This window comes from Manis javanica, chromosome 5, assembly GCF_040802235.1.
Source record: "Manis javanica isolate MJ-LG chromosome 5, MJ_LKY, whole genome shotgun sequence".
NCBI lineage: Eukaryota > Metazoa > Chordata > Mammalia > Pholidota > Manidae > Manis > Manis javanica.
The window spans coordinates 139,193,545-139,220,876 of NC_133160.1; the positions used below are offsets into that span (position 1 = coordinate 139,193,545).

Below are 27,332 nucleotides of genomic sequence, written 5' to 3' on the forward strand. Positions count from 1 at the left end.
ATAAAAACTACTGAAATGAACATCCTCTGTATGCACCCATGCAGGTGCTTTCCTAGGATGTATGTTTAGGAATGGGAATTGTTTCCCTACCTTAACATCAACGGTTGGCATTCCTGAATTTATAACTTTGCCAGTTTGGTGGTTGAAAAGTGCCACCTTGTGTTGATTTTTCATTCTCTGATTACTAGGAAATTTGCACATCTCTTCATATAACTGTTTGTTTCTTTAGATTTCTGCTTTTGAAGTTCACTCATTCACTTATTCATTCATTCATTCAATAAATGTTTTTAAAGCACCCATTATGTGCCACGTTCTTTATAAGTGCTGTAAATAGAGCAGTGAACAACAGGAGAAAAATTCCTGGTTTCACACTGTAGCTATTGTTCAATAAAATTAGAAAACAATATTCAAAAGACAGTAATTGCTGTGTGAGTGTGAATGGTAACAACTGATGTATTATAATATCAGACAGATTACATGAAGTCAGTGGTAGCAGATGCCATGAAGAGAAGTAGCACATCTTACAGGGGTAGGAGATCTACTCCTTTCTGCTCATCTTTTTTCCTACTTATGGACAAGAATTCTTTGTGTGTTCTGGATATTGATTCTTTGTGGAGTATAGACATTGCAAATATCTTCTAGTCTGGCTCCCTTCTTAATTCTATCTGTGGTATTCTTCCTTGAATAGAAATCATTCTTACCTTGAGATAGTCAAATTATGTCAATTTTTCCCTTTTTGGTTTGTGTGATTTGAATGGTAAGAACTACCCACTCACAAAGATTTCCTCCTACATTTTCTCATGGTCACTTTACAGCTTTCTGGTTTCCATATAGATCTTTAACCTATATGAAATTTATTTTTGTGCATCTTATGAAAGAGAAGGGGTCCAGTGTTATTCATTTCTACATACTGAGCAAGCTCTCCCAATATCACTTACTAAACAGTCCACCCTTTTCCCTCCTCTTGTGATGCTCTTATACTCAGGCTCTGGGGCCGGACTTGCCAGAATCTAATGTCAGGCTCTACCTCTCCCTAGCTCAGCAGAATATTGCTTAATATCTCCTGTTTCACTGTCTTCATCTTTGAAACAGAGATAAAAATAATTGCTCTCATAAAGTTATCTAGGATAAATGCATTAATATATGTACTCAAAGCATTGGTAGCTATTATTAAAAATTATAGAAATACTGTCAAATATTCTTTATATGTTCTAATCAAATATTTCTGGTGAGAGGAATGCTGTCATATATATTTTCTCTGGCCATTATGGCTTTTTCTGTGGCCTAAATTCTGTTTGGTACTAAAATTGCTAATCTGACTTTCCTCTTTTACATGTGCCTTGCATTTTTTTCCCTAAGCCCTTATGTTCAACCCTGTATAACATAGTAGTTAAGAATGCTGTCCCTAATCCACCCTGCTTAGGGTTAAATCCTGGACTCACCATTTACTTGCTCTTTAACCTTAAATTATGTTATCTTTCTGTGCCTTTTGTAAAATAGCTGTAATAATAACCTATCTCATATAGAGTTCTTCTGATAATTGAATGAGTTAAATTAAGTGAGGAGCTTAGGATTAAGGAGCAAGTAAGTGTTACATTAGCTGTTATTATAAAGTGTCTCTTTTAGGCACCATATTGCTGGATTTTTTTTAATCTAACTTGAGAATCTCTTTTCAATCAATGGTTTTAGCCCATTTATATTTATTATAATTATTGCTATATTAGTCCTTGTTTCTTCAGTCTTATTTTGTTTTCCATTTATTATGCCTTTTCTTTCTGTTCCTCCCCATACCTTCCTCTGTCTAAATCAGATTTTCTTCTGGTGTGAAAGCTTTATAACCTAGATCTGTTCTATGTCTAGCTATTTCTAAAGTTTTTATATCCATATTTGTGTTTCTTGTCTATAGTATTAGTATGTCTTTCTCCCCTGCCCCCCCAAAAAGAGATAAGAACTGAAGTTACGTGTTTGTATACAATGTTAGATCTTGTTTGTTGGTAAGTAATCCACTTTTTCTCTAAAAACTTTTAGAAATTTTTCTTAATGTAACAAGTGTGTCTATGGATAAATGCCTTTTTCTTAAAGTCCTTTTTAGCATTATATGAGCCCTTTTAATCTAAGAACATTACATCTTTCTTTAATTTGGGAAAACTATTAATCATTGTTTTTCATTTTTCCCTTTATTCTCTTCTTGGACTCCCCTTATGTATATGTAGCCTCCTCTATTCCTCCATTTCTTTTCATTTTTCTCACAATTTTTCATTTACTTTCCTGATACCTTTTGGGACAGGTATCAGACTCTGCACTTTCAGGCTTTATCATATTTACTACTCAGTTTACTATTGGCTTTTTTATTTCAGCAATTACATTTGTATATATATATATGTCTTCTTTTCAACTGTTTCTTCAGTATAGCTGTTTGTTCCAGTTTCATGTTTCCAGTATCTTCCCACACCTTTCCAAGGTTTTTTTTCAGTCATACTTCTTTTAAATTCTTGTTTTATCTGTTTTCTTCTACTTCTGCCTACTTATAAGTTGTCACAATTTCTTTTTTCCTCCTGATCTTCTCCTGCCTTAACTTTTCCCTCTGAGACCATTTTTTCCATTTTTCCTTAATGGTAGTAATGTCCTTTGGGGAGAAAGGTGAAAGCTAAGTCTTACCTCTTAGGAAGAGTTGGAGACAGGCTCAATCTGAATTTATGAATCCCTCTTTTCCCCTAACTCCTTTACCCAAGCACTGTTATTGTTAGAGGATTTTCTGATGGAATCTCCTGGATGAGATGATGTTCAAGGGTCTATCAGCATATCTGTGGTACTTGTTCCTTCCTGGCTTCATGCCCTGAGGTTGACCAGAAAGCTCTCAGTTCCTTGTTCTAAGGTATGAGAAGGGAATTTTCCTGGGCTCTTAGTTTTAGAGCATTGGGGCTATCCCTGGAATTGGGGTGTTTCATATGCCAAGCATGTGTTTCTGGAGGTTTTGAGTTTCCACAAGCTCTAAGCCTACACCTAAGTTTGTAGTTGCAGTGGGAGAAGATCCCATAGTTCTCCTCTTAGGGGAGCCCCTACTTACCCACTCACACTGGTCAGCCTGCACTTGCATAGGACACCACTGAGTGACGGTATACCTAAACAACTTCCACCCTGTTTGTTCATCTGTGACCCCTGGCACACCACTTTTTACCTCTATGCCATTTACCTATTTCCCAAAGATTTCTCATAGGCTTTTGCTAATTGTGATCCTTAATTGTGAAAATTACTGAACTCCTTCTTTAAATCCTGGCATCTTCAGAGTTTTATTCCAATTTCTGTCGACAGCCTGTGCTACTGCTTGTTCCATCGTACACTAGGTATGTCTAACATGAGAAGATTTCTTGGAGAACCCCATTCACATAGGAGATAATTCAGAAAAGGAGGCAAGAAGGAAAATAGGAAGGGCAAGCTGATTTCCCTTCAGCTGAAAGCAGCTCCACCCTTCCTTACCTGCCCAGAGTCAAGGGAAGATGAAAGAGAGCCAGTGCCTGTGTGCCCTCCAGCCCCATACCAGGAATGGGAAGAGATGGAGACCTGCCACCACCCTGGGAGCAAGATCACCAAAGGGCAGAGCTAGCGGGGTAGCACCCTAGGCCTTCTTGAGCAGATATACTTGGGAGCACCTTAGTCCCTGTAGGCATGATTCCTTTCTCCTGAGACAGAGATGGCTGGGTCTTGTACCCCTAGGAGAAATTTCTGTCTCCCTCTACCACTTCTGTTTCCTTGGAGCAAAAGTCCATAGAGAGATCATTGCCAGATAGACTGTTAGTATTTCAACTTCTGGGACAGTAGCTCAATAAAAGTCCTTAAATTAATAACTCTTAAGGGCAGAAGAAAGGCCCCGAGATCTACTTTCTTTCTGCTCCTTACAGTCTTCTGTAGAAATTTCATCACATATTAACAAAATCTCTAAACATTTGAATCAGTGGCTCCAGAATGCACATCCCTGCCTCTGATTTCTTTTCCAAAATCAGTTCTAACTTTTCAGTTAACATGCTTAATGATTCCACTAGGATATCCGACTACTATCTAGACTTCCAGGTGTCTCAAACGTCCCTGATAATTTTCCTCTGCAAATCTTTCTGCCTTTTTAATTTATGTTTAGACCATCATGTTCCCAGTAACTCAGATTTGAAGCCTCAGGGTCATGTCTGATCCTCCTTTCCTGCAAAACCTCCCACTCGCCCCTATGTCCTTTCTTTTCATTTTTATTGCAACTTATCCTAGGTAAAATTCAGACACATAAAGATGGACAGATATCTATACAAACAAGGTAGATAGATATAGATATCTTTTCAGCAATCCAAATTAATATTTTTAAGGCATTGCTACCATGCCCTTTTTTGGCTTAAAAGCTTTTAACATATCCTGTTGCTTAGTGCTAGCTGTGACATTCAGACTTCCTTATCATGACATGCAGAGGCCCCGACATCTGGCTCTAATCCATTCTGAATATACCCACTTTCCCTTGAAGAAGTGTGTTTCTTTATCCACCTAGTAATTCTCACCTTTCTTTCCTATTGTCTGAGAAAGCCAATATCCTTTATGTAATTCTTCTATACTCTAGATACAGAGCAGATTAAGCAGACTGCCTCCTAAGCAAATAGTCAAAAATGAATAAGGGTTATGGTGTTAATATCATGCGATAATGAGTTGCATTTCTCTTTCTCACAGAATTTCCATTTATTTTTTTTATTTAGTCCTACGTCCATTTTTACATCTGCTCTGTGCTGCAAGTATAGTGCTAGGTTCCAGGTAACTAGAGATATTTTTTATTTTTAAATGAACAGTAGTATTATGGACAAACTGTTCTCTGGTTTAAATACATAAAGATTTCTACTAGAAGGAATTTTCTTTTTGGTGCCTTTTATAAGATATAAAAGCCACCTAGTAATTTGGGTACCCGTGAGCACATGTACATACATGCATATTCAAATATATGGTATCAATATGATCAGTCCCTATTTAAAATATTACCTGAACCATTGAAACTGAAGACAGTAGTAGTTTACCTATAATAACATGAATTCTTCAAAAAAGAAATGTATTGCCAAAGAAAGCCTTTTTAAAGTTACCTTCCTTTTTTGTCCTGAGGAAAAGCTATCTGCAATTTATTTCTGTAGCCTCAATCCCTATTTATAGGCTCCCCTTGATGCCTCTGACTGCACAATCTATCAACAGATGTTGCTTTTGAAGGCTAGAAAAGCAGTGACTCATCATCCATTTGAATAACACATCTCTCTTACCTAGAAGTGGTTGAATGTTTCATTATGTGCCATATACTCAGTATCATGTCTGTGATGCCCCAACAGCTGCTGTTTTCATTCCAGTAAGAAATTGATGGTGAGTTTCTAGAAGTGTTATAATATTTATGTAATTTTGGTATGTGTGATACAAATTTTTGGGCCAAATTATAGTTCCTTCTCAATTCAAAACTTTATAAATCTGAGCCTAACAAATTTTAGTTCAAAGAAGAGTCCAGTTAATACCTCCTAAATTTTTGTTTTAGATTTTTCTCTCTTTTTGTAATTTCTATATTAGTCAGAATATGACTCATTGCAGAATAGACTGATATTCACAAGGAGAAATCTTAGGAAGTGTGTTGCAAAGGAAAGTAGGGCAGATGCCCACCACCACCATGACCAACTTTCCTGAGCTCTTAACTAGACACCAGGAATAGCCCTCAAGTTCAGTAAATACAAGAGCTCTAGTAGGTCACTATACAAAGCACTTTTGGGTAATTACAAAATACTGTATTCCTTCATGTTCTTAAATTTTTCTCTAGATTTACCTTTAAAGGCAACTTTATAATAACTTTGAGGTTTACAGTAGAAGTTTTTGAGATATTGTGTTATCTGCATGATTTTTAGTATATAAGATTTTTGTTAGGTTGTTAACCTAAATACACAGTACAGTAAGATAAAGCATTGTACTCCTTTTGGCAAACTATAAAAGTCCTTTAAAATATTCTTTATTATGTGTGTGTATACATGTGCATATAATCTTTATCCATATTCCATTCAAAAAGGTGGTTCATTTAGCTAACTCCATTAAAAGAGCACAAAATGAGGCTCATATAAGATGAGCTACCCTATATACTCGCCAGATTAAATGGTAAAAACGTCAAGGACTCCAATCTAATGTTCACAGGGCAGTGTGAGTTACAACATAACAAATAAGAAAAATAATGAATGGCACGTGCAGAAACTATAGCCAAAATAATACCTGAAAAGCATACTATGCTCAGCACACTACCAGGATGCATTGCAAAGGGCCACCTCTGTTTGTGGAACCACAGGGAAGAAACCCAGACCTTTACAGCACATGCTGGCTGTATAGTCTTTCTCCGTAGAGGATCTGATTTCTTCCAAAGAGGAAAGACCAACAGTGGAAGAGAAGAGGTGAATGATTTAAGTCCTGATGCAGGACCATGTGTGGGTGGTAAAAAAAAAAAAAAAAATGCGGAGTAGAAAACCGTACACTTATGTTTCCAAATTTTCCATTGGGTCACTGTTGGCATTTATAAAATTCAGATTTTTTTTTTTTTGGTGCCCTTAACTGTGGACATGCACTTTGAGAGACATTAGGAAGAATTAACTTGTGTGGTAAGGTTGTTCTAGATTATCCTGGGAATTGCACAAATATAGAAGCAAGTGTACAAAAGTCAAGAAAGTAAATAAACTCTAATGAGTGAAATAAATGACCTTTCCTGAAGTGGAAACACATTAGAAAGAATATATTCTGGGTAATTTTGAACATGAAGCTGAAGGAGGTTATTATATGCTATTTCTTTTACCTGACATGAGCTCTCCTCTCCTGTCAAGGTCAAGCCAAATTCTAGCCCATCAAGAAAGCCTCTTGCAGCCCATGCTGATTTCTATATCCTCTGAAATTATGAAATACTGGCAATTATATCAAAAGCTTTATGCTCACTTTTAGCATTTTATAAGTCTGTTTTGCTACCGTGTAACCTCCCTGTATCAAGGAACAACTTTTAAAATGAACGCTGTAAAAACGGTAGAATATCTTTCTAAGTCTTGAGTCACGTTCTTCCACCACATTCCACCCCTAAGACATGATGTCAGTGCCCACAGCTCATCATGCCCAGAGCTGAAAGGACACTCAAGTCAATATCTACCCTTGTGCTTCCTTGAGTTGACTTGGTCATACTTGAAAGCAGTGAATGCTTGTTCCCTAATCTGTGTATTCCTATAGTAGTGTGTGCCTAAAGGAATCATCATTTAGTTAAATGTTTCATAAGTCATCAAGCGACAATCTAGTCAAAATTGTACTAGGGAAACCAGGTATAATTCCCTACAAAGACTTTTTGAGTTACTAAACAATTTGCTGTTGAAATTGAAGTGTATTTTTAAAAAAAGTCAGAGAGCATCATTACATTCTAGTCTTCACTTTAATGAAACCCCCCATAGGTGGGGCCTTATGAGTGAGGTTTCTGCTACAAAAATATGCAGAATTTCAAACAGCAAACCCCTATGCAGAGTAAAATTCCTTGCCCTATATCACAAGTCTGTATGTTTGTATTTTGAGTTAAATATTTTAAGTATGTGTATTTTCTTTATGAATCCCTACTTAAATCTGGTGTCTTTGTTTAGCAACCAACTATCTTTTCAGACACATCAGATACAAACAAAGGCTCCACTGTTTCTTAAATCTTCTTCCAGGCTAATTGTCTACTTTAACTTGACTGTGGAAGCAGAGCCCCTGATAGTAGCAGTTGCAGTGTGATTTGGGGAATGCCTCTCACCATATCATCTTTTTTGAAACAGGCATTGTTCTTGCCAAGGGGATTCAAACTCTGTTTTTTTAACACCTGAGTTAACCACACCCATGGAGCTGGTGAAAATCCCCAGCCAATTTTGATTTGGGGATATGGAAAATTGCAGTAGAGAAAATTTAACAAGTAGAGAAAGCAGTGGTTGGAATTTCTGAACTCACGCATTATTTCTTTAACAAATTAACACAAACATACTAGTAAACCAGTGCTTAACAAGGCATTGTCGCTTCAGCCACCTACAAGTTTGCTCCTTAGACTTTATTTTTCCCTTGAAGTGACAATCAATGAACAGAGCACCAAACATATGCAAACCAAGACTTTTCCACTTGGGTTCTTCATAAAACCATTCTTTTGGATCTTCTGCTTCATTTAACCTTAGAGACAATGACATCTCAAGATTCCTTTATTCAGAAAACAAAGGTAACTGATATTTCGTTGTTATTTAAGGGTGTCTCCTCTTCAAAAATCTGAAGTCGTTGAGATGGTTAAAAAGCAAGTCAAAGTCATAACCCTTGCAATTGGTGATGGAGCAAATGATGTCAGCATGATACAGACTGCACACGTTGGTGTCGGCATAAGTGGCAATGAAGGCCTTCAGGCAGCTAATTCTTCTGACTACTCCATAGCTCAGGTAAAGCATCATCTTTGCAAAACACACCGTTTGTCTCAGTCGGCTGACACTGTGAAGTGGAAAATACTAATTTTTTTCTACTTCTGTTTTAGTTCAAGTATTTGAAGAATTTATTGATGGTTCATGGTGCCTGGAACTATAACAGAGTCTCCAAGTGCATTTTGTACTGCTTCTACAAGAACATAGTCCTCTACATTATCGAGGTAATAGCCAGTTCAGTTTAAAATACTTGTCACTTGCATATATATATATATATATATATATATATATATATTTAAATAAATATTCTCAATGTTTTCATTAATCCTTCATTTGCCCACTTTTTCTAACTTCTAAGCAATGTTGTTGGCCATGGAGAATAATTAAGGTTTAAGTTCTGGCTAAAAACGTTATATTGCTTTGGTAAGAAATGTTGAATTAGAATTGCTAATGAAGTAATGTCTTTAGTTTTTAAAAGATGACAAACTATTTTTTTGTATAGCTCAAAAGCATATTAGAGAAAGCCATGCAGTGTTTAGGGCTGCACACATGGAAAACTATCTAAAAAGGAAAGTAAGGGAATGACAAACATGAAACAGGGTAGTTCAACTAAGGGGTAGAGAATCAGGAAGGATACACACATAGTTTTGCTACTATTGGTCATCTGTAGTTGTTATGTTTCAAACTTCGATACTTATATCCTCGCTATCCAGCTCTGTTTTGGCTTCTGAGTTTGGTAGATAGCAAGAGTTCAGGTAGTAATTTCTCTACAAATTATCAGAATATTTAGTTCCTGTATTTGCATAGCAAGGAATTTTATATTCTTTTCATGTGTCATACATAACATCATTTTTTAAATGAAAACTTAACCCCAGTCAGGAATATCACTTCTAAAATGATGTATTTTGCTCTACAAACATTTCTACAGCACCTACCAGGTGCCAGGCACCAGGCTTAGTTCAGCAGCTACAAAGTAAATCACACATGGCTCCTGTCCTGCAGGAATTTGCCATAGAAATACAGTGCAAGCCAGATGTGTAATTTTACATTTTCTAGAAGCTATATCAGCAACAACTAAAAATTAAAGCCCTTGATCATTTTAAAATGATATTTGATGTAACTCAGTATATTCAATATTATTTCAACATGTAATCACTATAAAAAGTTACTGATGTGAGATTTTACATTCTTCATACCAAATATTCAAAACTAGTATGTATTTTGTACTTACAGCTCATCTCAATTTGAACTAATTATATTTCAAGTGTTCAAGAGCCACATGTGGCCAGCGTCTGCCATACTGGACAGTTCAGCCCTGGTGGACAAATAATGAACTGAATGATTAATCAGGCTGTGATTAGTTATTTACCTTTTATATATATATATGGCCATTTTTGTCATCAGATGCTGTATTCATAATATTTAAACTCTGGGTGTTGCCATTTTCTTGCTCCTCTTACAGCCCCAGAGAGCGCGGCGATGGGCTCTCCATAGCTTGTTGAGAAAACCCTCCATCTTCCATTCCTGTTAGAGGACCTGACTGCACCCTCATAAATCTGCCCAGGGCTCCCTTACAGATGTTGGTTTATGCCACCATGCCCTCTAATCTGTTGACCATTTCCACACATCTGTCAGAAGAGACAGACCTAACCATTTGCTGTATGTAAATGATATCCCATATTTTACACCAGAGAAGTAATACCAAAAACAAAAATATCAGTGGATTTCACATTCACCATCTTGGCACATTCGTTGGGAACTGCTATATGTTTGGTTCATCTGTTCTCTGTTCCTCTGTCAGAATGCTTGTCTTCTAAAGTGTTGACTGAGCATTCCTTTTATTATGTAAGGCAGGCTTGTACAACTGAGTTTTGAAGTATGCAGGCAATTTTGTGTAATGGTCACTAAAAATGTACAGGATACAATCCATTAGGAAAAATAACCAAGTACTTGAACACATAAACAGAATAATCTATGTATTTACTCAAATGGTTCATTACTGGTGAATTTGGTCTGGCATAGTGTGTGTTTTGAAGAAAAATGCACTTTCAAAATAATTTATGAGATCCAAAAAATGTGTATTCTTTGCTGTGTATGTAAATATGTGATTGTTTTCTAAAATATTTTTCATTTCCAAACTCCTCTGTAGTTCTAGCTTTTCTAATTACATTTTCTTCTCACCCCACAACATTGACATTCAAAAGAATAGCAATTTATACAGTTTATTTACGTATACTTTTTAAAGATACCAGGAGTTTATAAAGCCATGGGCAGCAATTAATCTGCTTACAAAAATTTAATTTTGTAAAATGAAATGAGTACTCAACTTGCTGCTTTTTAAAATTCAGATTATTTGAAAATCAACAATGAAGAGGCCAAAACTTATGTACTAATGGGGAAAATAAAATATATAAAACTCCAATGAGAAACTAAATCTGCACGCTCTGTTTCAAATTCAGACTGACGTGATTTGTGGTTGATTAGCCCTACATTTCACTTGGCTTTCTTTGAATTTAAAACCTCTTCATGAGATATTTAGCACTGATCAAATTCTTTACATGTTGAAAAGGATGTAAGTCCTAAACTTTACTGACAATCTCATTTTAAAGTTATTTTTCTTCTAGCACTTTATGGAAATATATTCTGAATATTATTCAACGATCTTGGAAACGAATTGACCTTTTAAATCAATTCCCAGATACCCAACTTTCGCCAGCTAAAACAAGTTCTGCAGATGTTAATGACTCATGTCAATACTGTGAATGAATAGTCAGAAAACACATCATTGAATGTCTCTAGTGAGGACAACTGCCAGTCTCAAATCTCTCCTTTCAGTTTTTTGTGCTGATCAGGCGTGGGAGCAGAGAACTCATTGACTATTTGTAAGCTGCTGCTTAATATGCAGAAATGCTCCATCAGGAAAATGTCTGTGAAGCTTTAACTACCACGCCTCTACTGGGACGTGGAACTTAGAAAATAATACCAGCAGAGGCAGGTCTGAAGTTTCTTCCCTAATAAAGGAATAATCTGGAATACTATGGGTTTTATAGATTATCTGCAGAAACTACTTTTTCCATTGATACGTTGCCAGGAATGTCACTATCTCTAGCTACTCCATTGCCATAAATTACAGCCAAACAAATAAACAGATTTGGCAGGTGGCAATATAAAGCACTTATTTATAGTGGCTGCCCAGCAGCAACTCTAGGTGTTCACTGAAATTACTGGCTCTTTCTAAAGAGTGTTTTATTATTGTTATTTCTCTGAAACACCTGATTCCTTCCCAGCAAAATAAGAACTTTACTTTCAAACAATTGGTTGTATCCAGGTTTTCTGATAAGATCCCAAAACAGCGCAGTGTCTCTAATTTCTCAGAGCTTTGATTAAAGTCCACAAGGTGATACTTTTTCCCAGCATGTTGTGTTGAGATAGTGGATTTCCTGTGAATTTTAATATTCTAGGTACCTCCCCAGAGGAACTAATGTAATTTTCTTTTTGCAATCCATGATTTTGATTGAGTCAAAAGAGGGACTTTTATGTGTTTGTAGTGATTAAGATGTTGTTTTATTTAGTTGAGGTATGTTTCTAATATATCTTTTAACCACAAATCTCAGACTAACTGGAAATCAGCCTTTTGGAGCACTTCTTCACTATTAAAGATCTCCTCCTTTCAGATATATGAACTTGAATGCCAGAATATTTGTGTGAAGGTTAGGGTACTATTTTGAAAGGCTCTGTTCTTATTCTGGTCATGTCTCCCTTTTAAAAAAAAGAAATTAGAATAATTTTTTTTAATGCAGGAACAGAATTTCTAAAAACATATCCATAATAAAGCCAAAACTGAAGAAACAAAATAGCAACAGACTCACAGAACCTAGAATGGACTAACAATTACCCAAGGGAAAGGTACTGGGGAGGATGGGTGGGAAGGAAGAAAGAAGGAGAATAAGGGGTATTATGATTAGCACACATAATGTAGGGGTGAGGGAGAAGGGCACAGGAAAGGCAGTATAGCACAGAGAAGACAAGTAGTGACTCTATAGCTTCTTACTACGCTGATGGACAGTGACTGTAATGGGATATGTTGATAATGGAGGGAATCTAGTAGCCACAATGTTGCTCATGTGATTGTATATTAATACCTAAATATATCTAAATAAATAAATAGATAGATAGATAGATAGATAGATAAATAGATAAATAAATAAATAAATAAAATACATAGCCTTTATCAAATGCCTTCTATGAAGGTTTCTTCTCCACAAAAAATAAAATAAAATAAATAATAAAATAAAATACATGTTCTTATTCTCAGTAGGAAAAGCAAAGAAATAAAAATGTTGGTAGTTTTCCACTTAAAAATTTCTGACATAAAGCGGTTAATTTATGCATTTTAAAATAAACTTTGAGTGCAGACATTGGTTTATTTGTAAATTATTTCGAATTTGAAACTTTCTGTAAAAATTTATTGATTTGAGAGAGGTTCTTAAATTTCAAGTTCGTAGTAATATTCAAGTCAGCACTGAATGTTGCATACAAAGAAGCTAGGAGACCATTCACATTTACAAATGTTTACTCACAAATTAACATAATTTTCCCATAGTATGCAGTATTGATTGCGAATGCATTTATGATCATAATCTTTAAGCCAAGTCATATCCGTTAGACAAATTTGATATGCATGTAGCTTCAGCTTTCTTTAGACCAACAAAGATTGGACTGCATCTTCGTAGACTAGTGAGGCCATAATTTGAAAGTTTGTGTTTAAAAATTCTTTGTATTTCCATCATACCCTAAGAAATCTGAAAGAGCTTCTTAGCATGTCTTACTGCTGTAGATTGCAGTTGTCTTCGGGGACAGCATTACCATCACCCAGAGTATCACAGATATGTATTTACATAATCCACATCTCAAAAAGGCCAAATGTGAAAACACAATAGCATGAAAGTCTGTCTTGTCAACTTGTGTCTACTTCTGCTTTTAAGAAAAAAATGTCTGAAGTCAGCAGCACCACCCTAAGGAATAAAATTGATTTCACATGAAGATGCTAAATTATTTTTATGTTTGCATGCACGAAAGAATGATCTGGCTCCTAGTCTAGAGCAAATGTTCAAATTTTTCCTCTTAAAAATGCAGCCAGAATTTCAGATTTGACTCAGCTTTCTATGCTTTTGTTATTGTTGTTAATGCGTGTTACAACCCTGACACGATTTGGACTTATTTTTCATGTGCTATTGCTCCTTTGTTTTCTTTTCCATCTCATGAAGCAGATACTCGTTTTTATATATGCTCAATCGTTCCTTCCCACTATAAAAAGGAAAAAAATCAATGTGGGCACGGAAGCTGTTCATGGGGAGACCAGCCTGGGTACATATTGATAAATGGTGAATTTGTAGCAATTCATGCTTCCATAATGAGGTTAAATGAAACGTGAAGTGAAGCAAAGTCCCTGCAACTCTGATTCAAAAATTCACTTGACCCGCACAGCAAGACTGCTTTCCTCTTACAGGCTTTTTTGTTGTTGTTATGTTTTGGTTTCGTGTATGAGTTTATGTAATCTCATTGCCAGGCCAGATTTTTTTACTCTTCCAGATCAACTTGATTTTTAATTACATCTTAGATCTCCTTTTCAAAACATAAATGTAGATACTATCGATTTTAGTAATACTTTAATTTTTCAGTTGTTTTAAACATGGTAGAGAAAGTTTCTCTAAATTGCCCTTTAATTTTGTATTCAAAGTTAAGGTTTCTGTTTTTCAGAGTATCCCAAAATATATAAGAACATAATGCTGTATTAGTGAAGTTTTTCATCAGAACGTAAGTTTTAGTTACAAAATATTTTGCATATATAAATTCAAATTTCACATTCTGATGGCTGTAATTATCAAGAACTCTAAAAAAAACTAATCTATTTTTATCAGTTAATTCTAAGCACTCATTCCCCCCACCAAACAAAAACAAAAATAAAAACAAGGAGACAACAAGGAAAGTTTTGGAGGTGATGGATATGTCTGTTAACCTGATTGCTACCTAAATGTGTGCAGTTGTTTTGTGTGTCAGTTGTACCTCAGTGAAGCTGTTTTGACAAAAGAAAGAATTCATCCTAAGAAAATAGAGATGTGTAGGGTTTCCATACAAGAATATTCAGTTCAGAGTTAGGTATAACAGCAAAACCTGGCAGCAAGCTAAATGTCCAAAAGTAACTATAGCCACACTGTAGAGAATATACATCCACTAACAGCATTTTATGTATTTAACAACTTAAGAAAATGTGTATTATATAATGTTAAGAGGGAACCTGTGACAGCATGTATAGGAGGTTTCCAGTAAGGTAAATTTGTGAATGTATATAAGTGAACTATATGAGTACGACAGTGCAGAAGAAAATAAGTAGTGGTTGTATTTATTACAGAAAATCATTTTATTTTCTAAATACACTAGTGTTATTTTATAATAAAAACAACAATAATCTTTAACTACCAGGAGATAAGTATTTCCAGAGGAAATTGAACAGCTAAAAATTTTATGATGTAAAATGAATTCCCTAGAGTGCCTTCTAGAAAACAAGGTTATATTTAATTTTTTAATTCTGTGATTGCCTATTGATATAATCCTTTTTTTCATTCAATAAGTAGAACCAGTTCTGCCTAAAATAACAAATATCTTATGAAAGCACCCCTTCAACTAAAAAAAAAAAAGCAAAGAAATGCCATTTTTCAAGAAAGTCATGAAAATAATATGTTAATGCCCCTATTATGCAACAGCTGACTATTCACCAGAGTCTGAGCAATGCGTTTATGCTTCTGTGTTCTGATTTTGTGGATTTTGTGTTTTTTCTTCCTAGATCTGGTTTGCCTTTGTGAATGGCTTTTCTGGACAGATCCTCTTTGAGAGATGGTGTATAGGTCTTTATAATGTGGTAAGTTTAGGATATTTGATTATTCTTGTTTTTCTGAATACTTTGAGGTATACATTAACCCTGCATTTGGCTGCTTGGTGTAATGACCAGTTTATGCACTTTAGATGTTTACAGCAATGCCTCCCTTAACTCTTGGAATATTCGAGAGATCATGCAGAAAAGAAAATATGTTGAAGTATCCTGAATTATACAAAACATCTCAGAATGCCCTGGACTTCAACACCAAGGTAGGACACGATATCCCAGCACTTTTTCGGGGGCAGGGGAGGGGGACTTGCTTTACTGCTGGGGGGTATCATGTCTTCCAAAGTGAAGGAGGGAACGCCAGAGGGCCAGCCGTGGCAGGTCACATTTGCCTAAGGTTCTGGTATGGACTAAGATTTGCCTGTTTGTTTTGTTTTGTTATAAAATTAAAATGTAACCGCGATTACCTGGGATGTGCCAGGCAGCCGTAAACCAGGTCTGGAAGACAGACCTGAGTTTCTTTGGCCCTTTGACTTTCTGCTTTGGGGGTATTCTGGGGAAATGCTCATTTCTCACAGCATCAGTCATCCGGGACTGACAAGGACTGTCTGTACATGTGTAAAGGGGTAAGATACAATATGTCACTTTTTCCTAATTATTGTTTTGTGAAATAAAACATTTATCATCATTAGAGTATTAGATTCTTTGTATTGGATATTAAAATTATAGCCTCTGGAAATAATTCATTTACTCATAATACTCAGTATCTCCAAGCCATAAAATTTTAAATACAAGATATTCAAGATTTTATCTAAAATCATGTTCTGGGTTTATATCTTACATGACACACCATGGATTATGTCATCTCTGTGATTCATGGTATTTATTCCTCCCAACAATACAAATAACTCATTTTCCACATAGTTTTCTTTCCTGCCAGTATATAAAGTGTTTCCACTGGTATTTGTTAGTAATTCAGGTTTCTGTTCAGTGTGAGGGAAAAAAAATTTTAATGTTACGACACTCAAGGTAGATGCCATTAGAAACCACAATAAAAGCAACAAATACAATACAACTTCATGGAATTTTTTCCATCTACTGTAGTGCATGTTTATTGGTAGGTTACTAATAATTAGATATAACCTAAATTTATTGTTAATGGATTTAGGACAGTTAATGTAGGATGTTTTTAGTATTTACTAATTCATAAAGCTCTTGAATGACATTTATTCCCAGTGAACAGAAGGCAACAGGTGCTTCAAGTGCCTCTGACCCCCCACTGTAAATGCCAGTGCCAAGTTTACTGCCGGGATGTCATTCATCTTCTGAGATTAAGTCTTCACAAGCACACTGTGCAGCCATGTCCAGGTGTATGCACAGCTTGACGATGGCATTGTTTTAAATAACTGATTTGGTTAATTCTTTTTTAATGAATGGTTTTTAGACTTATACATTGGTTCAGTATTTTTAGTGGTCTCTTAAAACTGTTACTATCATAATATGTAGTGTCTGTGCTTTTATTTTTTAATGTTTTCTTTTTGGTTTTTTTTTTTAATGTATAATGTCCTGTTTGGATTCAGTTCTACCACCTTACTGTAATGTTTTCCATTACCTATGATTGGGTATTTTAAGTAGTGGAAAGTCACAGTCGGGCAGACACAATGGACTGTGAGTTCTTGTTTTTCCTGAAAATGTGGTCTGAGAGCTAGGAAATTTCCAAATCTACCGCCATAGTAACGTAATTCTTGCTGACATGGACAGTTGTATCAATGTCAGCCACAGGTCTCCCTCTATTGTAGCTCAGGCTCCACAGTGTTTTCCAGAGAGTTAACTTCCCAGCTGCAAACTTGGCCACGATACTCTTGGTTATAAACATAAATTGATCCTCACAGGATTACCCAAAGCCATTCCTGAAAAGTCCCATTCTGTCATGCCCTATGCACATGGCAACTTGGATATAGTTTTGTGGCCAAGGAAAAATAGTATATAGTTTTAATGTGGAAACATCATTCCTGGTATCATTTGCTATTCTTTTGTTGTTTGCAAAGTATTTCATAATCTGCAAAGCCCATGTATTTTTAAAAGTTATTAGATCAACTCAAATAGATTATACAACTTCTGCATCCATTTGAATATATACACACAGGGTGCCAACATCTTTTACAGGGTTGATGGATTTTTCTAATGACTTCAGCAAAAATTCTTTGATTAAATCCCAAAAAGTATTTTAAAATTCAGGGACAAATGGCTGCAAAATGCATAGTTGTACACACAGCAGTTGCTGTGGGTCCCCAGTGTAGAAGCATTGTTGCCCTGAATGGTGATGATTATGTTTGTTATGGTAAAAAGGGTCGGAGGTTCTGAGGTCATGACAGGGGTTAAAGGATTAGCATGTGACAATAAGTATCGGTCAGGAAAATGGAAAAGTAGAACTAATTTTTCTTGCACCCACCTGTGCTTTCTGTCAAATAAAAACTTGTGGTAATGACATAGTGAGGAGAAGAGACAAAGGTTAATGAGTAACACAAGTTCAAATGTGTAATGTATTGGAGCGTAAATTGGATCATACAATCCAGTGTGGCTGCATGAACTAACAAAGGAGATTGAGATCACAGTGGAAAATTTGGGGAGGCAGGCAACTTAATTTCTGTTGTTTGAACAGCTTAAAACTATTAATACATGCCAATTTTATTCAGCGTTAAGTTTTGCTTGCAAGAAACACTTTTAAATGGTAAAACTACAGCTCTTCAAAGGACCATAAGAATCCTAAAGTTTTTCTATAACTTAATCTTTCACAACAATGCTACCAAGAAAGGACCAATGATATATGGTCTCCTGTTCTTAAAATACAATAGCTAAAGAAAGTAATAACCCTGAAATGATGTTATAACTGTATGAAATTTGTTGGCAGGTGTTAATTGTGAATGCCTTTTATAAAATTCAGCTCTAGTGATAATACTTTAAGAAATGATCTAACTTAAATGCTATACTTGCTATTTTTAGTATAATGTGTGTGTGTGTGTGTGTGTGTGTGTGTGTGTGTGTGTGTGTGTGTGTAGAGAGAGAATGTATTATATCCTTACCATTGAAATGTTTTAACCATTACTGCACATGAGAAAGAGAAATCCGTGACTTCACCAAATTATAACCTTTTCCAAAGTCTCTTCTTCTGTAATTATGAAAATAGTCCCACTTAAAGAATTTCAGCATCTGTGTGTGTTTTAAATTTTCTTTTCTTTTTCAGGCAGAAATTTAGACTTTGAATATTTAGTTTTTAAAAAGCAGAAAAAAATTTCAGTGAAGCTGAAAAAACATTTTGAGAAACATAAAAATAAATAAATGACCCATGAAGGTCTAAGAGGCAGAAAGTGTCTGTCAGTTCTGTTAATTCACAGTGGTGGCCCAACAGAAACACGTTTTGTGAATCTAGCTCATAGATAAAAAGAAAGGTCAGAGTTCACAGAGCTAGTTTATCACAAATGGTTCTCATGGATTTTTGTTTTCCCTCAGGTTTTCTGGGTTCATTGTTTAAATGGCCTCTTCCACTCAGTTATTCTGTTTTGGTTTCCACTAAAAGCCCTTCAGTATGGTAAGTAGAAAGGATATGAATTCTAAGAGATGACTTTTTACTATTTTAGAAAAATAACTCATTGTCAATATATGTTAGAAATTATAGTCGGGTTTCATTTTGTAGTATTTTCCTTAACCTAAAATACATGCATTCAAAAGTTGTACACACTTTAAAGATCTTTATTATTCCTTTGGGAGCAAAGTGATTTAATATATGCAAAGCCTTTCTTCTCTACTCCTCATGTTTTCCAAACTTGCAGAGAGTTAAATTTAGGGCTGTTTTTTTCCTCTTTTGATGTATAGTTTGAAAACAATACTGCTAATAGTTTATGTAGTCTATTTATTATACCTATGAGACTTGTATCAAACTCTTTATACTGAACCTAATCAGACATGCTAGTATTTTCAAATACACTTGAGCCAATGTTTTCAATGAAATTTTTAAAAAGGTTTTATGTTGGCCTTGAAGTGTAAGCTTTTCTTCTGCTTGTTTTGAGGGAGTGATTTTTATCCTGTCAGTTTTGAAAGATAGGATCATGGTGAATTTCCTATACACATAAAAATGATTAAGTAGCCACTTTAGAAGAGGGATCCCTGTGCTGCTCAAGCAGGTGCTGCCCTGTCCCGGAGTGGACCTTGCCTTAAGATTCTGAGGACAACAGCTGACCCTTCAGTACCTCTGCTCCACCAGAGGATCTGTCAGCCCTTTAGAAGCCAAGCCATACTCACTGACTGTGAGTTAATGATTGCCAACAGAAGAGCGTGCTGTCCATCCATTCTTGCCCACCTACAGTCTATTCTGCACAGGCAACCAAAGTTATTCTTACAAAACATAAATCAGACAAGGTGCCTCTCTCCTACAGTTGTATTTATAATGCTTAGAACAGTGCCCAGCTCATTGTCATAGGCCGTCGGTAAATTGTCAGTGAGCTAACAAGGGCATGTGGCATGAGTAGGGTGAGTGCATGTTACAGAGAAGGCAGTGGTTTCATGTCCTAATCAGACAATTTCATCTCATTTCTTGATTAATTGCTCTGCCAGTACAACAGTAAATACTTCTCATTTTCTAGGCCATGGAAATGAGTGTGGTAAGAAAATCTAACTAAAGTATAGAATATTTCCCAGTGGGCCAGGAGAACCACAGTGGATTTTTTTCTTGAGACATAATTTACATAGCATAAAATTGGCTCTTTTCTGTTATACAATTTGGTGGGTTTTAGTATATTGACAGAATTGTGCAAATTGTCACCACTATCTAATGCCTGAACATTTTCATCACCCCTTAAGGAAATCCACATCCATTCACATAATTCCCCAGTTCCTGGAAACCTCTAATTTTTGTGTCTTTGGATTTGTCTGTTCTGGACATTTCATATAAATAGAATCATAAACTGTGTGACCTTGGTTCATCCGTATTGCAGCATGAATCAGTACTTTATTCCTTTTTATGGCTGAATGATATTCCATAGTATGAATAGACCACATTTTGTTTATCTGCTTATCAGTTGATGAGTTTAAATTATTACTCTTTGGAGCCATGGATATTAGAATCCAGAGGGGAAGGAGTTGGGGTGGCTGAAATAGGTGAAGAGGAAAAGAATTAGTGGGAATGTTTGATATCTTAATCTGGGTAATGGTTACATAAGTGTATACACACATCACAATTCACTGGGCTGTATACTACGGTCTGTGCTTTTTATTATATATACTTTGGTAATAATAAAAATATATTTCATGGTCTCCTACTGATACTGCCTATACAAATTTTAGAATACAAGTTCTTTTTTTTTAACTTAAAATGAAAAAATCCAGGGTACAATGCAGGACCTTAGACAAGTTTTCCAGGTAAAGTTTATTTTCAAAATGCAAAATCAATATACGTATGAAAGACTAGGCATGTCCATCTACAAGCCACTATTTCACCATTCTAAACTAGAACAAAGGAACTTAATATCAAAAGTATCTCAAATCAGATAGCATCAAAAACACCTTGGCAGTGACAGGGTTTGAAAGGAACCCCCAGGCACTCCAGCTTCTGGAGAGCCAATCCTACGCTTCCTTTTGTATTTGTCTGGGAAACTGCCCGAGCCAACCAGCTTCAGCAGAGGCAGTTCACAAGGGTGCTCCCTGTGGGGTCCAAATCTAGCTGAGTCCAGAGAGCACATGTTTCCTCTTCTTAATATGTGAATGGCCTGTAGCATAAATGGCATTTTAACATTCTAATGTTGAGGGTTTTATCATTTTTTTTGCCTTGTTTTTAATTTTTAAATGAGAGGTTTTTGTTTTCCTAGCTTTCTAGAATAAGCATGCTATGTTGTGTAGCTGAATACTCATTTATTCACTTGCCTAGTGGTTCTCAAAGTATGACCTAGAGGCACCAGCAAATACCCATGACCATTTTGAAGTACATGAGGTCAAAATGTCGTTTCAAAATTTGTATAATATTATCAAGAGCAAACGGGGGGTATAATCGCTGGTACCTTAGCACAGACAGTGGTACCACTGTGCTAGTAGGCATTATATTCTTCACTGCTGTGTGCCCTCGTTAAAAAGAACAACAAAAACCAGTTTCACTTAAGAGTGCCCTTGGAGACAACTGTAAAACTAATACTTCCATTAAATCTTGAAACTTGGTATACATCTTATTAATATTCTGTTACAAAACAGAAATTGTGCGTGAAGCACTGCTGCTGCATACCAGAGGGCGGCAATTCCAAATAGCTCTAGTGCCTTGGGGATTGTTTGTGTTGAGAGCTGGACCAGCTGCTTTCATGAGGTTACAGAATCGTGTGGGCAAAAGATCCATTCAAATGTGAAGTGGACCAGTGGATTTTAATGGAATAGAGTACTAAAAATTCACTGATATAATTTCAGACTCCATACTGCAACTAACCTTTAAGAAACTATCTCTTCTTCTTTAGGAAACTACTTGTTGAATTTTGATGGAGTATCAAAGAATATCCACAATTATCAGAAAAGATTACTAACATACTCCTTTCTTTTATAACCCCCCATCTCTCTGTGAAGTTGAATTTCCCATATATTTCAACCAGAACAATATGAGAATCCAGCTCCTTCTATTAGGCTAGAAGTTAAAAAGACTAAAAATTTAAAAAAATTTAAAAAACAGCCAATTTTCTCACCTTTTTTGGCTTTCAAAAATATTGTTTTTAAATAAAATCACTACATAGTTTTTAATTTTTTCTCTTAATTTCCAACTTGGTAAATATCAATATATATAAACATGAACAAAAGATTTGGGAGATTGTCGATAATTTTCAGTGTAAAGGGGTCTGGAGAGGAGGAGGTATGCAAACAAATGATTTACTTCAATCATCCAAATGCTAAACCTGACAAAACCCAACAAAAAATATCAAAAGATATTTTAATTTTTTTCTTCAATGTGAGCTTGAAATGAATCTCTGGAATTACAAAATACTTTGAACCAGTTGTGAATAGAAGTCTTAGTTGGACCCAAGAATGATTGTTTTTGATAACTTGTTTACATTGGTTAAGTGTTGAAGCATGGAATTCAGGAAGCAATCATAAGATATTTTCAGCTACTTAGTAGATTTCTGAGCTTGTTAATTTGGTTCCATGGAAATGTGCAGATTAATTGCAGACCTTTGTATGTTTGTCTACAAGAAGCCCATAAGACGTAGCACATCAGACCCTATGTCCTTAATCATGGCATTACCCCCATAGAGAAGGCAGTCTCCTAGATTGTGGGGCTGACTGTTAAGCAGCCCTTCCTGTCTACTTTTAACTGAAAACTTTAGAGAGGAAAGGCTCACACTACAGAGCGTCTGTCGTGCACCAGGCGTGAGCTTGGTGCTTTGCATATGGAACCTCATTTTAACTTCACCCTCCAGGGTAGGTAGTTTCACTCCACCTTTCAGTGAAGAAATGGAATTCCATGAACATTAACTGTAAATAACCCAAGGTGACCCTACTAGCAACAGAACCAAGCCTGGTTTCTGTCTCTAACTCACTGGACTCTTTTCTCTTCATACCAGAACTCATCTTGTCTCTTGTCTCTGACGCCCTCCCTGTCTGGTCACATGCTTTATTCTAACATATTTTGTCCTTACACAGAAGGCTCTGAATAAATATTGTTGAATATGTGCATAAATAAAATATTACACATACCATGGGTTTTATATTTTGCAATAATGTCAATGATTTAATTATCCAGTTATTTTTAATTGTCTTTTCTTTTTTATCAGTAATAGTGATTTTTGTTTCTTAGCTGCCACTCCCTTCACCTAAAACCACATTTGTTAATCATTGCTGGAATTACAGAGTACTTTAAAATATACACCTGAGTTCAGCCAGACCTTCAAAGAGCCATATGCCTGGAATCATATTAGTGCTCCTCAGCCTTCTGTGACTTACTTATTTGAATCCCAGTTGGTCCGACACCAACAGCTTCACTGGAGATAGTAAGAAGGCTCCCTGAGACTCTCATGTGCATGTTAACAAAGCTCTTCATTACAGGTTCAGAATGCCTTCTCCTGTCAGAATGCCTTAGTGCCCATAGCATTAAGCTTTGCTTGAATAATTAGTATGATTTTTTTTTTAATTTTGTGAACGCTGACGGTTAACAAATCAGGTTTCCTTCTTCATGTTGGCTATTAGAAATTTGTTTTTGATGTGTGACCCATGTCTACAGCAACTTTGTGAGACTCACAATGTTCTTTGTTTAATTAGCCCTACGTCTGGCTCCATTTTGTGGCCCTTGGTTCCCCTTCTTTTGTTCAGCACTTCTAAATTGATTCATCTTTGAAAAGATTCTGGAAAGACTGCATTTATTTTCTTTTCTAATAAGCCTCTCTTCCTTTTATACAGGTACTGTATTCGGAAATGGAAAGACCTCCGATTATCTGCTGCTGGGAAACTTTGTTTACACTGTGAGTGCAGGGCATTTGCCTAATTTGTATATAAAATCAAATCCTTTCATACGTGCCCATTTAACTTTCAGATTTAAAAACATTTCTGGATTTAAGGGTTATTTAGCCTCCCCTTTAAAAATAAAGTAAGGTGTTAGACTATTAGAGATTATTTTATATTAGGTTATTAAAATGTCAGTTAGGCTCACTGACTTTATAGACTTCGGTGGCGGTTATTTTCAGTATTCCCTCTTCACTCTGCCCCTCAGCTCCCATTTGCTCTTTTTCTCTTCCTTGTCCCTTTTTGCTCAATTTTATTTTGCAGTCCTTATTAATATTTTCTTGCTCTCCTGAACCTATGGCAAATATTATCATTCTATTCTTGGGTGTTTAAACCAGGAATTATCCTGCAGTCTCATGATAACTAAAATGGGAGAGAAATCTCCACTCTTTGGGAATACTTCACCCATGCAAGATACAGAAGCCACTGTGCCAAATGCGTGGGGAGGGTGTACGGGTGAGTGTGAGCCCATTCCTGCCATAAGGAGACAAATAGTTTTTCAAAACGTTTTTCCCTAAAAAGGGAAAGCACTACTTGAATGCTAATGCCCTAGTCACAAAGTTGGTATCTGATAAAAGCTAAATTTTATCTTTTATTTAACCTTCAACTCCGAATTCTCAGACGGGGTCTTTTATCTCCACCTGTGTGTCCTTCTCCTTGACCCCGAATGGGGGCAGTGTGCTGGTTTAAGTACCAGTGACTATCAGTGCGGCAAACTCGGCTGGTAAAAAAAACCATGATATGATGTTGAAATATCAAGCGTTTAAATGGTATGATGTTAAGGACATTAAGTAACAGAGTGAGTAAGATTTTCTGGGCATATCTCCTTTCCATTGACATCATTACTGAAGTAGTAACAAAGGAAAAATATGTATGGGAGGCTGGTGACTTGTTCCCATTTCACATGAGTACAAAATAGAAATAAGTAAATACCTTGATAGAGTAAGTTTAGAAATTAATTAGTATATGTTATAGAAGTTTCCTAGGGACAATTAAAGTACTCAGGTCTCAGGAGGGTGTTTTTCTTAAATTTTATGTCAGACTGTATCTCTTATTTCAGAACTGTTTATATAGCTTAGGTTAATTAATATTTGCATTTTCATATGAGTTTTATTTGTACAGATTAATATGCTAAACTGCCATTAAATATCCTGCCAAAAAAAGCTCAAATGCTTCACTTTAATCTAAAAAAAAAGACTTTACAACCTCACTGGGAAGCATCTAAGCAAATATTTTGTGCAAACCCTTAAAGTGCCCAAAAGTAGGACTAGGCACTTCAAGAACTTGTTGCTCACCAATGCTAAGCAAACATCACACTTCCGTCACTGCAAACTAACAAAAGTACCCAGAGATCCCTTGACTACTAACAATATTTAAAATTTTATTATTAATTATAAATAGGTAACAGTGCAACCCTAAGCACTGTTCTTAGTGTTTTACACTCAAAACCCTGTGATGTAGATAAGCTTTATCAGTCCCAGATGAGGGAGCTGAGACACTGATGTTGTGTAACTTGCCTGTTATTTAACCAAAACAGCTAGCAAATGATGGAGTCTTGAATACAAATAGTCTGACTGCAGGACAAGTTCATTTAACCACTATGCTGTCCTGTGGAAAACGCTGGGCAGTTCATTGAACCTGGTTCCTTTACTTCAGATTTAGTAGCATAGTTACCGAAGATGATGAGTCTGTACATCATGGAGGGTGTAACAGGCTCTTCTATTCTCATGTACAGGTTTCAAGTAAGTAAATTTAAAAGTAAGTGTTTAGATTTCTAAATATCCAGTTATATTACCTTTAAAATCTATTTTTAACATTCAGAAAGTAGGGGCTTTTAAGTGTTACCATTGATATAAAATACAGACACCTGAAAACCCAGGTTACCACAGGTGTTCATTCTCCGTCACTCTTAATGAATCCTCCAAGAAGCAGGCAGACGCATGCTCAGCAGCCACCTGCCTGTGAAGGGGAGAGGCAGGGCAGAGCGACAGAAGTGTGATGCTTCTTGTAGCAGTCCGGACTGGCCCCAGTGGTAACATTCAGCCATCCAGCTAATTCACTTGTTTATTTGCTTGTTTTACGTACAAGGCAAGCTATAAATAATCTACCAGTCCTGTAGGCTGGTGCAGAGACATCCGTTCTTTATAAACTTCACTTTCAATCATTTGATGTACTATCATATTTATACAGTATACTAACATTTTCCCTTTTTGTCTCAGTTTGTGGTAATAACTGTGTGTTTGAAGGCTGGACTGGAGACATCATCCTGGACATGGGTAAGCGTATCTCTAGTCACAGCCAAGACATTTACTTAGGTGTTATCACCAATTTTTTGGTTATTTTTCATTCTAACTTTATGTATGCCTGCACCCTAGTTCCACAGGTGGTTAGGTGGGGGGAAGAGGGGAGGCGGAGATACTAGTTGTCTAGTTTAGAAACACTGAGTAAAGCAAACAAGTTTATTTACCATAGGACTTCTCAAAGCCTTTAATATATCATTAATTATTATATATTGTAAATAGCCCAGGAAGGGACAGGCTTTAAAACTTGACATGAATCTTTTCTTAGTAGAGTATGTCACAAGACTGGCATTCAGCAGAACACGCACTGGCAAGTGATTCTGAAGACAATATTGTTAATAAAAGACTTGTCCTCAGACATCTTTAAATATCCAGGCTAGATAAAACAAGTTCCATTTTAGATTTGTTAGTTTTGAAGAAACACAGGAAACAAAAAGAAATGAAATTTTGATGTTCAAGGGAAAGATTGGCACTAGAAATTTGGATTTGACAGTCATCAGCATACAGATAGTATTCACGAAGGTCTAGTGTCTCTAAGCTAGCGCAGGTGGAGTAAAAGTAAAGGAGATGTAAAGATGGTTAGGGATAAGAAAGATAAGAGAGAACTAGCAAATCAGGCAAAGAGGCCAGTTCCAATGTCAGCACCAAAATTATCATAACAGTTGTGGGAGAGAGAATCACTTAATGGAAGATCCAGTTAGAACATATACTCACACATTTAAAATTCTTATAATTTAAAAATTTAAATTCTTATAAATTCTTATAAATAATATTTAAAAATTCTTATAAATAATATTTTGTGGATGTAGTAAAAAATTAATATGGGTTGGAGGGGATTAAAGACAGCGGCATGAGAGGTGAGACAGAAACCTCTTCCCAAAACCACATATAATATGAATATATAGAAAATACATCAAATCCTGACAGAGCAACAGGAAAAATTAATATGGGAATTTGTGAAAGCCTTGTTTGTGGTTGCATACTTAGTCTCCATTAAAGTCTTTGACTCAGTTTCCTTTCATCCACAGTTCAGCCACATAGCGATTTGGGGCAGCATCGCTCTCTGGGTGGTGTTTTTTGGAATCTACTCATCTCTGTGGCCTGCTGTCCCGATGGCCCCCGATATGTCAGGAGAGGTAATGTGTCCTCACAATTCATGACCCAACAAGCCATGAGAGTTGATAGTCATTAAAGAAC

General features: G+C 36.0%; 1 protein-coding gene across 6 annotated transcripts in view; it reads left to right on the forward strand.

Moving 5' to 3' along the window:
- Positions 1–27,332, forward strand: part of ATP8A1 (ATPase phospholipid transporting 8A1) — a 222,501-nt gene that overhangs the window by 161,993 nt on the left and 33,176 nt on the right. For all 6 annotated transcript variants that reach the window (XR_012131751.1, XM_037002854.2, XM_037002856.2 and 3 more), the window contains 8 exons: positions 8,270–8,453; positions 8,546–8,656; positions 15,277–15,351; positions 15,456–15,578; positions 18,826–18,904; positions 23,734–23,795; positions 26,055–26,111; positions 27,164–27,271. Coding sequence is in view for 5 of the 6 variants with exons in the window: in XM_037002854.2 (XP_036858749.1) it covers positions 8,270–8,453; positions 8,546–8,656; positions 15,277–15,351; positions 15,456–15,578; positions 18,826–18,904; positions 23,734–23,795; positions 26,055–26,111; positions 27,164–27,271 (799 nt within the window). In the remaining variant the exon portion in view is untranslated. The remainder of the gene's footprint in view (positions 1–8,269; positions 8,454–8,545; positions 8,657–15,276; positions 15,352–15,455; positions 15,579–18,825; positions 18,905–23,733; positions 23,796–26,054; positions 26,112–27,163; positions 27,272–27,332) is intronic.